Source organism: Dryobates pubescens, chromosome Z (assembly GCF_014839835.1).
Source record: "Dryobates pubescens isolate bDryPub1 chromosome Z, bDryPub1.pri, whole genome shotgun sequence".
In the NCBI taxonomy this organism is placed as follows: Eukaryota; Metazoa; Chordata; class Aves; order Piciformes; family Picidae; genus Dryobates; species Dryobates pubescens.
The window spans coordinates 39,426,002-39,438,277 of NC_071657.1; the positions used below are offsets into that span (position 1 = coordinate 39,426,002).

General features: G+C 40.9%; 1 protein-coding gene across 1 annotated transcript; it reads right to left on the reverse strand.

Annotated features, from left to right (window-relative positions):
• Positions 1 to 2,601: 2,601 nt before the first annotated feature.
• On the reverse strand, positions 2,602 to 11,961 carry CHRNA6 (cholinergic receptor nicotinic alpha 6 subunit). The gene is made up of 6 exons (XM_009908767.2): positions 11,731 to 11,961; positions 9,959 to 10,098; positions 8,159 to 8,203; positions 6,913 to 7,022; positions 5,808 to 6,795; positions 2,602 to 2,797 (listed from the first exon to the last, which is right to left on the reverse strand). Exons 1-6 carry the CDS (start codon positions 11,807 to 11,809, stop codon positions 2,675 to 2,677), a joined length of 1,485 nt encoding a protein of 494 aa, XP_009907069.1. The 5' UTR covers positions 11,810 to 11,961; the 3' UTR covers positions 2,602 to 2,674.
• Between the last annotated feature and the right edge of the window lie 315 nt (positions 11,962 to 12,276).

Sequence of the window (12,276 nt, forward strand, 5' to 3'; positions counted from 1 at the left end):
TTGGCAAATGAAACTTGTGGTTGGTAAAGAAGTGGAGTTTCTCCTGAGAGCTGTGGGATGGACTGGCTACTGGGAAGATATATTTTTGGTGTTGTCTTGTTTGTGTTTCCCAGGCAATTCAGAATTTTGCTTCCTCTGATTCATGTAAATGATATCCTTCTGCATGACTAGAAACAGTTCTTGCAAGTGTAAATGAGACCTGACAGAAAATGCATAGGTGAAGCTCTCACTACCTTTGCTGGGGCAGTTTTTTTTGTCAACATGGAGCGTTTTAGAAAATCCCATTCAGAATGTGCAAGTATTTTCTAGGCTAGCAAGGCATTTGGTTGATACAATTTTTGACAGTCTTAATGTGAATTTGGTGTTAGAGCTTTGTCTAGCCTTGTAATTTTCTCCCTAGGGACAGGGGTTGCAAGGTGTTAAAAATGCACAGAGGTATTCTTGTGCTTGGATTATACGTGCACACTAGACCTCTGTGAGTTACTGTCATCCCACCTTCTTGTGACACTGCAGAAAGTTCTGTTCACCTATGCACTCAGTATCAATAAAGATGTATTTAGTAAATGATTCCTGGGGTGACCGTGCTCATGCTGGAATTTGCTGTTTTGTGGTCAACTAAGGCTAGACTGTAGACTGGTTGAAATGCCTTTTCTCAATCTATCATGTCATGGTCTTGGAAAGTCCTCATCACATTTCAGCTCTATGTGTGAGTTCAAGGAAGGAGCATTCAGGTCTTGTTATTATATTGGAGGAACCTAGAATAGCAAAGCACTTCACAAAGCTGAGAGGACTATACAAGGTTCCCAGTCTGTGCCAAGCACAACTGAAAATGGCAAAAGGAGGATCCAAAATTTGCTGCGTGGAGGGAAGGAAGGGGGAATAGAGTTTTTATGCTCTCTTAGAACATCAGGCTAATGGGTTAAGCTGTCCAAACCCTGTGTTTAAGTCCAGAGGCAAGACGTGTAGTACTGTAAATAACAGAGACAAGGAGTTGGTGCTGGGGCACAGAGGCCTCCTAACCAGGGGTGAAAGAAGCTGTATAATTGTCAATGTCTTGAGAAAAAGACAGGGATTTTGCTAAGATCAATTTACTGACTGTGGAGTAGTAGTTGTCTTGCCCAATACACCGATGCAGTATACCTTCAGCCACAGTATTGTGTTTGTACGGTCATTGACTGTAACAGTGAACACTGGCAGGCAGATGTCTCTCCTATAGAATTGAGGCTTTTGGTCTCAGAATGCAGCTCTCCCTTTCAAACTCCCTTTCTTCTCCCTTTTATCCTTTCTGATTAGGGAGTTAGCATAACACACATCATTTAGTAGCATTGCTAAACACATCATACAGCAGGGGTTTTTTAAAGAAAATGCAAATTCTTCAAGAACTTGTATCCCAGGAGTGATATTTAATGGGCAGATTGACAAAACAAACCATGCTTGTTCATGCGTCTGCCTGTTAGTTGCTACACATTTATGCAATGTTCAGGAGGATTACATAAATATATTTTTCTTCTATAAAATCATGACTGCATGTTTCAGCTACTAGATTAAGACAGTTATATCCTTGCCACTCCACCTTTACCTCTGTTGTATGCATTTATTTATTTGTATGGAAGATCAAAAAAGAGTAAAATGCCAGCTAAGGATTTCAGGAACACAGTTACACCTTTGCAAGGATTGGTGATGTTCAAAGTAGAGGCCAACGCATGGAAGACACTGAAAACACCACACTGACATTGTACAGTTAAATTTAGAGACTCCTATAATAGAGAAGGCTTTTTAACTGTTGAAGCCACCATCTTTAATTGGACTAGTGCCTTTTAGAGAGGAATCCGTCAGCATAAACCCAACAGAAATCTAAACAGACAAGGGACCTGAGGGTAAACAGCAGATGAGCATCTACAAGGTGTTTCAGGATTAAACATGTGGCATTTGGCTGCTGGCCATGTTTAAGCCATGACACCTGGTTATATAGCAGCAACCTCAGCCCCAAAGGATATGTTCCTACAATTACAGGCTCGCATATGCAGCACTGACCCATGAGGAGCCAGCAAATGGCCAGCAAATTGCAGAAGATAGGGCCCCCTTGTTTTAGATTGTACTGAATGTGTTTAAAGGTCAAGCGACTGGTTTAACTGTACTTTTATTTTGAATATTGGCTGCCCTGACACAAGTACACAATAAAGAACATTGGTCTAGTCAGCAGGACTGTGGTACCTCATCTAAGTGTCACTCCAAAGACTACCTATTGTACAATGAGAGAAACAGAAGAAACTTAACTAACTCAAAACCGAGAAAGACTTATCAGGAGAGTAAAATGAGGCCAGGTAGACTCCTCCCTGGGCAACACACTCAGAAGTGCCTGAGCTGTCCCAACAACTCCCTATACTGAAATCAAGGGAAAAGCTGTCTGCTTCTGTGATCTCCAGTGTGATTGTTAATCTGGATCTTGCTGAGGGAAAAGACAGACAGTCTAAAATTCTGAGCCATTCTGCTGTAGAAAGACACACTCCTCTCCCACTTTCAGACCTCTTCTCATTTTGTTTTGGGTTGTTTGATGTTCCAGAGGAACCTTCTCTCTCTCCTTTCTTCTGTGGATGGTGCAGAGGAGGCGATGGGCAGAGGGGTTATGTGTGCGGAGAGAAACACAAGGGACAGTTCCAAATGGAAAATCCATTTATGTATCTGCTATTAGTGGCTGGATAAAGAGCCCTGCAGTTCCAAACACACAAAGGATTATAAATACCCAGAGAAATACTCTATCTATCACCATAGCCACATATTTCCAATCATCTTCCACCTGCAAAAGAAAAACAATATATAATATAACATGCAATCGTGACTTGACATTATGCAGTAAGAATGTTCCTTGTTTTTGAATGTGAAGAACACACATATTGCCAAGAATGGTGCTTGTGCTTACAGCTGTTGCAATTCTTGTCTTTTTAGAGTGGGTTGGTTTTCTAATAGTATTTACCACTTTTTGTTCTGAATGTTCACCACTGTCCTAGTTTTCTGACTTTTTTTTCTGAATATTCAAGTCTGTTGGCAAGCTATGGATGTGGCCTGGGCGTTAATACACAGGGCCTTACACAGTGGGAGCAGAGTGTGGTGTTTTAACAACAGGCAGAATCACTATTGCTCCACATCACTAGTGCCTGCCAAAGGATTCATCCTGACAGCACACACAAGAGAAACTTTGCTATTCTGGCCTCATTTGCAACACTGCCACTTCAATCAAGACCTACTGATTCAGCTAACTGGATGGCTGGGTACATGGATTACAGCAAAGCAAGAGCCATAACTGAGCAAACCACACTGTCATGTGCCTAAGCAGACTAGAGCAGATTTTTTTATGCCTGAGCCGTATACCTTGGAACCACATTCAAGGAAGCTGCTGTGTTTTGAGCCACAGAACCATACTTAGGTTCAGGGATCAGTGCATGTCACAGGTTGAGTTGAAACTGACGCTGTTATGCAAAAGCACCCTGCCTCACACCAGCCTGAAAAAGAAAGTGCTGTCTGCAGCAAAGTGTCATGGGGTATGAAGTTCAGATCGTAATATGAGAGGCTTCCTGTTTCTGGATGCTGCTGTCACAGAGTCACAGAATGTTAGGGGTTGGAAGGGACCTCGACAGATCGTCTAGCCCAACCCCCCTGCCAGAGCAGGATGACCTAGAATGGATCACACAGGAATGCATCCAGGCAGGTTTTGAGTACCTCCAAAGAAGGAGATACTCACACACCCCCCTGCGCAGCCTGTTTCAGTGTTCCATCACCCTCACAATGAAATCTTTTTCCTTCATGTTTCCATGGAACTTCCTATGCCTCAACTTCCACCCATTGCCCCTTGTCCTGTCATTGGGTATCACCAAGAAGAGCCTTTCTCCATCCTCTTGGCACTTGCCCTTTACATATTTATAAATATTAATAAGGTCCTGTTCTGGCTTGGGGATCATTTATTCATATAAAATTAGTGACTGGTTAAGAGCTCTCTGCAGAGGGCTCTTCCACTGATTTTTGTAATTTCTTGGTATTGTCCTCTGAGAGGCTGCTGCTTGTGAAAGAAAGTACTGCAGAAATTACAGCTGCTGTAAATGTTGCTGCAATTTTTAGACAGCTCTTATTTGTAAAGAACAAGTGCATGATATCACCCGTACGGCTCTGTATCACTGGCTGGAGCAGAAACAGTCAGCAGAATGATTTCCTCACTGCTTGCCTGAGAACAGCCTCCATTTTTATCCTCAAAGAGAGGATTTCTCTCAAACGAAAAATCCTGCTTTCTATCCATAGTGTGTTTTGAAAGACACAAACTGACAGTGGAAAACTTATGAGCTATATAGTCACGGTGACTACATGCAAAGCCTCTTCCTTTTTGGAGTGTATTGGAGAAATCAGCTGGACATGGTACATGCATATGTTATATGCAGCTGGTGTGGCAGTAGAAGGAGAGCTAAAATGCTGTGGTTAAGCAAAACATTCAGGGCAGAGGTCCTAAGCAAATCTCAGCTCAACTTCTGTCCTTCTCCATGCTGATGGATGCCTGTCTTTAGCTTTGGGCTGGCATGTATTACTGCTCATTCTATGTAGGCCTTTACTCAGAAAGTTATGGTCTTCATTTTTAGATGAAACTTCTACTGTGGGACATAATAAAGGGGAGGAAAAAAATGTAAAAAAGTTATTTTGGGGTTGCACAGATGTTGGATGTATTTGTGCTGACTTCAACAAAATATTCTGATAGAAAGAATACCTCTCAACATCTCCTTCATCGAGTGTTTATGTGTTTCAATACAAACACAGCAGTATTTAATTTTAAAATGGATTTTGGCATCATAAAGCATCTAAATAACTTCAAACCAGAAAGCAAACATTTTGTGATAGATCAAAGACAACTGTTTCATCAGGTTCTAAACACTTGTTAAAATCATCTTGAGCTGTCAGAGAGCTCCCATTCATTCTGAAGCCTCTGCATGTATGGGTGTTGAAGAATCTTTCTTGAGGCTGCTTGTGTTTACACCTGAGGATGTAGCCCCCAAAATACTCTAAATTCCAACACACATTGTTGTCTATAACAGATGAAAGAGTTACAACCTCAACACAAGCAATGCCCAGTCAAAACACTGCAAAACAGTCAGAACACACCAGACTGAAGCAAAGCATGGACAATACATTCTGAAAGGAGTATCTTTACCATTTTTATCACTGACTGAGAATAGCTCTTCTCCAGACCAACTACTGCACTGCTTGACAAGTACCTTTTAAAAAAAACGAGTTCCCAAACTTACTTGTTCCATTACTAACACAGGAAAGCACCCTGCTTGGCAGCTAGCGTGTTTAGTATTGAGGTGTCACTGCTTGCCAGGGCTAAGAAGCTGCTGTGCAGTGGAAGAGGGCTGCTTCTGAGGATCTACAGAAATAGGGTCAGATGGGACCTTGAAAGGTCTCATATAGTCTGTATTCTGCCTTATGGCAGGATCGGCTATGCCTGAAGCACTGCCAATCATTCCTCGTGGATGCAACAGGCTGAAGTTCTTCTTTTCCTTTGAAAGGTGAGCCTCATGTCTAATCTAAAACTGTCTTGCTGCTTAAGTTATCCACTGGAGACAGAGGAGGAACAGATGAGATCACTTTTCTTGTTCCATCCCCAATGGATGATTTATTTTCTTCCTTTCTATAGGAAACTTTGACTCATTCATAGGTCTCAAAATTTTCTTCTCTAGACCAAGCATCCCCAGTTCCTCTGAGCTGCCCTCCTAGGTAATTTGCTGGAAGTGTGGTCCTGTACCCAGCTAGGTGATTGCATCCCTTACCTCTTTGGTTTCATTTTGTGACCTCATGTTCTCTGCGATGAACTGAACATTACTAATGACATCCTTGACTTCTGGAGAGTACTCCATGTGCTCTGACATCCATTTCAGTGACTGATAGCTCACTTGTCTTCTTTTGGTTGTAGGGAGTTCAGTTGCTTTATCACAGTGACTGCATTGCTGCTCTTTATGTAATTTGGTATCTTTGTGTTTGATGTGCTTTGACTTGCCTGATGTATTCACTGATCCTTTTTTGGTTTTCCTGGAGATGTTTTTATTTTGCTGTTCTAGTGGCCTCTGCATCAACAGAACTTTGGGCAGCAGTCCAAGGAAGATGGTTTTTACCCATTTGGGCATTGTGTGTGTAGTTGGAGTCCTGTAATGTATATTCAGGACAAATACTGTGATGACAATCGACAGAGTCACAAATATCATAGTGAAAAGTAAATATTCACCTACGAGAGGAATAACTAAAGAGGTGGATGGGATTGTTTCTGTGATCACCAGTAAAAATACAGTCAAAGAAAGGAGCACAGAGATGCAAAGAGTCACTTTCTCACCACAGTCAGATGGCAGGTAAAAAACTAACACAGTCAGGAAAGAGATGAAGAGACAGGGAATGATTAGATTGATGGTGTAAAACATTGGCAGCCTTCGAATATAGAAAGAATATGTTATGTCTGTGTAAATCTCTTCGCAGCAGTTATATTTGATGTCATGTTTATAGCCAGAAGCATCAACTATTTCCCATTCACTATTTTCCCAAAAGTCATTCATATCTACTTTGGATCCAATGATCAAAAGATCAATTTTAGCTTTGTCATAGGTCCATGAGCCAAATTTCAATGAACAGTTCTGATGATCAAAAGGGAAAAAGGTAATATCCATGGGACAGGAGCTTTTAAAAATGGCTGGTGGTGTCCAAGTAATCATTCCATCATAGCGAAGGAGGGCTTTGGTCTTGCCTTCAACTTGAAAATCTCCCACAGCACTAGAAACACAAATGAGGCAAAGAAAAGGAAATTATTGCAAAAGTATATGTCTTTCATGGACATTGCAAGAGGATGCTTTTGAGAGAAAGGGCAAGAAAGAAAAGTGTTCATCGTACTTATTATACAAGACAATATCTGGTTTCCAAATTTTGTCTGCTGGTACTCGAACAAATTCAATTCCATTGTATTCTCTGGGATCCCATCGCAACTTGTAGTCATTCCAAATCTGAAAGAAGAATGGACAAGGATTTTTAAACCTTGTATTATAAGGAAATATATGCTTCTCAGACCTTCCTGAAAAAATGACGTGCTATGATAAATACTGAAAGTGCAGTATGTGCAGAATGAGACAATTGTCCCAAAGATAAGGCCATGACCTGGAGAAACATTGGACATACATTAAAATCTCTCACACTGATTTGCTACTTCGTTCTCTGAGAGGGGAGGGGATGGCAGTTTCTATCTGTTGCTGACATGCTGGCATCTCTCCTCTGTCCTGCTGTGTCAGTGTAGACCCTCACCTGTGCAAGGTTACTTCCTCACCATGAAAAGAAAATACAGGCCTTCCTGCTGCTGTCACGACAGTGCACTGTGCAGGTTAAAGGAGAGCAGCATCAAAGGAGCTCAGCATCCTAATGAGAAAGGTGGTATGCAAACAAACAGGATGCTGCTGTCAGGGAACATTATTGGCTCCACAGGGGTAAGTGAATTACCAAGTGAGGGGCAAGGAGGGTTGTACAGTAGCTATCTTGCATTGTTGCCCAGTGCCCTATCATGGGGCCATGTTCCATGCTCTTGTAGCCTGCTCTGAATATTCTGATTGTAAGTACAGTATCTTTAACAGAAAGCTTTATGTAGACCACAATCAATACCTAAAGAGAATTGGTTTCAGTGGAAGTTGGCTTGTTGTTTCGTTGGGGTTTTTTTCAGCAGTTTAGGTCTAAGGATCTTTGTCTGTGTTAAAGTGTTAAAAACATCAGGAAATGCATCAGGAAAAATGGATGCATGTTCCTTTTTCTAATAAATGTTTTGGTTGGAATGTTTGATATGGAGATGATCTAGGACTGCAGAGCTGCGTATTTAATTGCACTTTAATCCAGCTAGATATACAATAAAGCAATGATCCTGAAGCTGTAAGAGAATATAATACACAGGAAACACAGCACTTGGAACTTATCAGAAATAAGAATAAAGAAGCTACTTTTTCAGCTGTGGCTTTAGTTAATGGAGCTTCTCCTTATTCATATCTTTAAAATACTTACTGCAATACAAGTGCTTATTCTATTGATATTGCCAATAAGGTAACATACATTTCACCACATCAATGCAAAATGCACAGGAAATACAAACTCAGTCACTTACATGTCTTAGCCACAAGTTTGTTTCCATAATCTGGTTGACTTCGTCCTAGAAAGAAAGACAGGCATGTACACCTTCACTCCATAGACCACTTACAGAATCCCGAGATGGTCACAAACTTATTCTAATAAAAAAGCAAACTGGAAACTAGAATTCCACATTAACTGACACCAGATTTTTTTTTTTTCTGACTATTTTCAGGAGCTTGCTATGTCCCACAAATATGGGACATACCAAGAACTGCACTATTTTGACAGGGGCCTGTGTACCTGTAGAACACAAAAATTACAGCTGTTCTGACCAGTACCTGAATAATAAAGTTCTGCTGGTGACTATGTGTTCTGCTGAATTCTGTGTTTTAAAAGCTCTGTTTACAGAGAGTAGTGGTCAATATTCAAGGAAAATGGCATCTGTGCCACAACATTTCTATTCAAACCTCTAGAGGCATTCATCCAGCATTAAATTAGGTCACTGTTGTACTGAGATCTTCTCTATACAGTCAATTATTGCTATTGCAAATTAGCGATGAATCAAGAAGGCACTGCAAGAGAAACAAAAATTAAGATTGGATCCTGTTCTAATGAGCCTTTGGCCTGAAAGTATTCATGAAGACTCATTTTACATATATTTATGAATGCAGGCTGGCATTCACAATTAAAATATCTGCAATTACTGTTGCTTTAGGTAAGTCTTAGTCTGTAAGCATGTGGTAGAAAGCCAATGGTAGAAAACGTTGGAGATTAATTTTCAACACTGTGTACTGAAGATTAAGTACAAAGGTAATTTTGAAAGGCCTACAGAGTCTTGTCTATGGGTTAGGCTATCTAAATTCTGGTAAAAATCATGGCTCTTTCTTGAGAAAATCCAACTGATTTACTTATGACATTCTTTTTTTAACCCAATGACATCATGGGAGCCAGGGGCTGCAATGTGAGACAGAACTGCTGAAGCTTGCCAAGCTTCCTGTCACAGGGAAACAAAATACTCTGAGAACTGAACTCCAAAAAGTGCCAACTACATTCACCATGAGGACTTACAATGCCCTCATTTATACTCTCGGGTAACTTCACTGTCTGGTTGCTGTTGAATATTTGTCCTCACTATTTGTCTGTCTCTTTTTAATAACCCAGGTAGGTACCTCTGAATCTCAGCTGAAATTCAGCCACTGTACTTTGGAAAATTGCTTTACAGAGCAGATTTCAGCAAGAGTTAAGGACTAGTCAGGTTGTTCCTTCCACTGTCCCTCTGCCCTGGCCATCAGGTGTGCCATCTCAGACACCCCCTGGTACACAGTACACTCCAGAACACACAACATTAATCTACAACTCCATGCTTCAAAACACTCTGCAGGCAGCGTGTCTCATTTTGACACACAGACTGAAAAAGCATAGTAAAAAGAAAGATTTTCTTTCCCAGAGCACTGGGAAATGACACTGGTGCCACAGATGAACTAGACCACATGTTACACAATGTGGGCACTGTCAGGTGGCTCTGTAGTGGGCCAGCCCTGTGGAGAGTGAACTTGAGCAGTAGTACTGCTGCCCTGGGTGCCCGAGGCTTCTGGCTGGAGCACAGGGGTTTGATGCTACAGAGTAAGCAAATGAATTTCTGTAGTTCAAACTGCTTGTCTGAGCAGCTGGCAGAGAGAACAGTGAAGGTCTCAGTATGTACACATATGCACACACAATAGTGTCAGCTATGAGAGCTGAAGGACCAGCTATCAGTTATGTAAGCTGCTTTAGCAGTTTTATGTGTGTCTGCAACCATTCCCAAATCTCAGCAGTATTCTGTAACAAGTCTTACCACATTTGTAAGCTGGGTAATGGCCAATTCAAAATATACCGTAACAGGATCAGACACATTTTCCACTGGCCTGATGAACTGGTTGTACTGGGAGAAGAGTTTGTGAAATAGCCGTTCTTCTGATTCACACTCTGTAGTATCTGTGTTGGTCAAGGTAAAGAACAGCTATGTCAGAGATAAGGAAGAGGCAAAGAAGGTGCTGGATAGCAAACAATTCCATGCTGTATTTCTGGATCCTGAGCTTGCAGAGAGCAGAGAGAGTACAGAGCTGCCAGATGCTGTCAGTGGAAAGCTTTCTCCTACAGGATGCTGCCCACTGCTACATGTCTTCTCAAAATGTAAGGCAATGGCCTGAATGGAAATGTCTTCTAAGCTGGATCTAGCCTATGGGAGTCCATTTGGACCACCCTGATATCAGAATGAAGTGAAATAAGGTGGTGGGAGGCAGAAAAAGTACAACTTTGGTGAATTGCAGCTTTGGGATTTTTTGTGGTAAAACTGAGAGTTTATGAAAAGCATAGCTGCTTATTCGGAAATTAACAGATTGAGCCTGCAACTACTGGATCAAAATCTATGTCAGAGACTCTGATTAGGTGATTAAAATTATGTCTTCTTGTCTTAAAAATGGTGACTAAATTTTATCCTAATGCTTGCTATTTCATCTCTGTGGGTATCATAGTTTTGCTCTGAAGAAAGTTAATTTATTAGGTTTCATGAGAAAAAAATGAAAAAGTAAAAATACTAAAATTTCTTATAGAACAGTATGTGTCTTTGTAATACAGAGCTGTTCTTTGGGACAAGCAGAGCATCACTGTAACCTCCAGTCAATGCAGGACAGACTGGCTTACAGGATAAAGTATGTGACAGGCACTGAGTTGCCTTAATGCATAGTCAAGAATCTGTTACATACATCCCAAACTTGAAATAGTTTTGTTTCATCCTTTCAGCATCATCCAAATCAAAAACATGAATGTCTTTAAAGTTTTAAACTGTGCCATTCACAAACGAAATTTTAATTTCCTTTTTAGATTTCATTATCACCATTCACTGCACTGTGGCTGGAAGCATCCTACTGTGGGAATATGAATTTCTTGCCAAAGTCTCCTGATGAACGCTACTGAGTCTAATGTCATGTTTCATGTGAAATTCTCCTAATGGCATATTAACAAACACATGATTTAAGACCAATAACAGAAACAGAGAAGTATTTAGGCCTTTCATTTTTATACTTCAATGTAAGTTACAGATCATCACCATATCAGTGCTGCTTTAAGACAACTCCTTAGTCCTTGCTAACACAAGCACCCTAATTGATACGTGTCCTGGTTATCAGCAGAAATAAGACTTTCAAAAAATATGCAATGTCTTGAAATAAAAAAAGCCTGCTGAACTGCAGTGAGACTTGTACATGGAGATCACTCCAGCGTATTTAATCATAGGTCACAAACAACAGTGAACAACAATATATCCAGTTCTTACTTTTGAAGGTGCCAATACCGAACATGCACATCTTTAGCCTGCATTATTTAAGCAATTGTAACATTCATGCACAAAATGAAATTACTAGAAAGAGTTGCTTGATAAGTTATCAAACCAAAAGGAAGAGTTTCACTCGAGAAACCTGGTATTGCTTTAGCTCTCTTAAAATAGAAATATTGCTGACTTCAGGTTAGAAATAGCTGGTAGAAGATTTATATTGAATTAACTCCAGGAAACCAAGCAGAGACAGTGACTAGAAAATATTTTAGATATTAGCATCAAAGAGATCCTACCTTTAATCAAGGATGTGAACATGAATGCCCCCACACAGAAAGCAGGGTAATACCAATGCAGCCACATCTCAGGATGCATTGCTAGCAGCAGAATAGAGCTTCCTTTCGAGAAGAGGTTTGGGGAAAGGAACGGGAGACAGGAAGATATGCAAGCCCTTGGATGGTAAGCAGTCTGTATGAAGATGGATTTCAGTTTTGCATTTGCAGCAAACTGCAGTCTGCTGAGCAGTGCAAAGCCTTGCAAAATTACTTCCACTACCACCAAGCAAGGAGAGCTTATGATATGCAGAAAGGAGTCAGGCAGCATCCTATCAGGTGACTTTTCACATTTCCAGTCACCCGCACCCTTGCCTCTAGGGGAATGTGTAAGAGTGTAGAAGAGAGAGGGAAGGCAAATCACAGGGCAGCCACTGTGGAGCAGGGAGTGTAATTCATTCAGCCCTTCACCCGCTGGTTAAAGAATGCTTATCCAAAACCAGCTGCTTCAGCTATTCACTGGTGCTCACCTGAACAAGTCCATCAGAATATGCAGAGGAACAGTTTCTT

Excerpts from the sequence above, each read along its gene's own strand:
- CHRNA6 (XM_009908767.2), bottom strand. The coding sequence starts at position 11,809 with ATGCATCCTGAGATGTGGCTGCATTGGTATTACCCTGCTTTCTGTGTG. Across the intron at positions 10,099-11,730 it reads GTTCACATCCTTGATTAAAG|ATACTACAGAGTGTGAATCA; the intron begins GTAGGATCTCTT and ends TGACCAACACAG. Across the intron at positions 8,204-9,958 it reads TTACCCAGCTTACAAATGTG|GACGAAGTCAACCAGATTAT; the intron begins GTAAGACTTGTT and ends CTTTCTTTCTAG.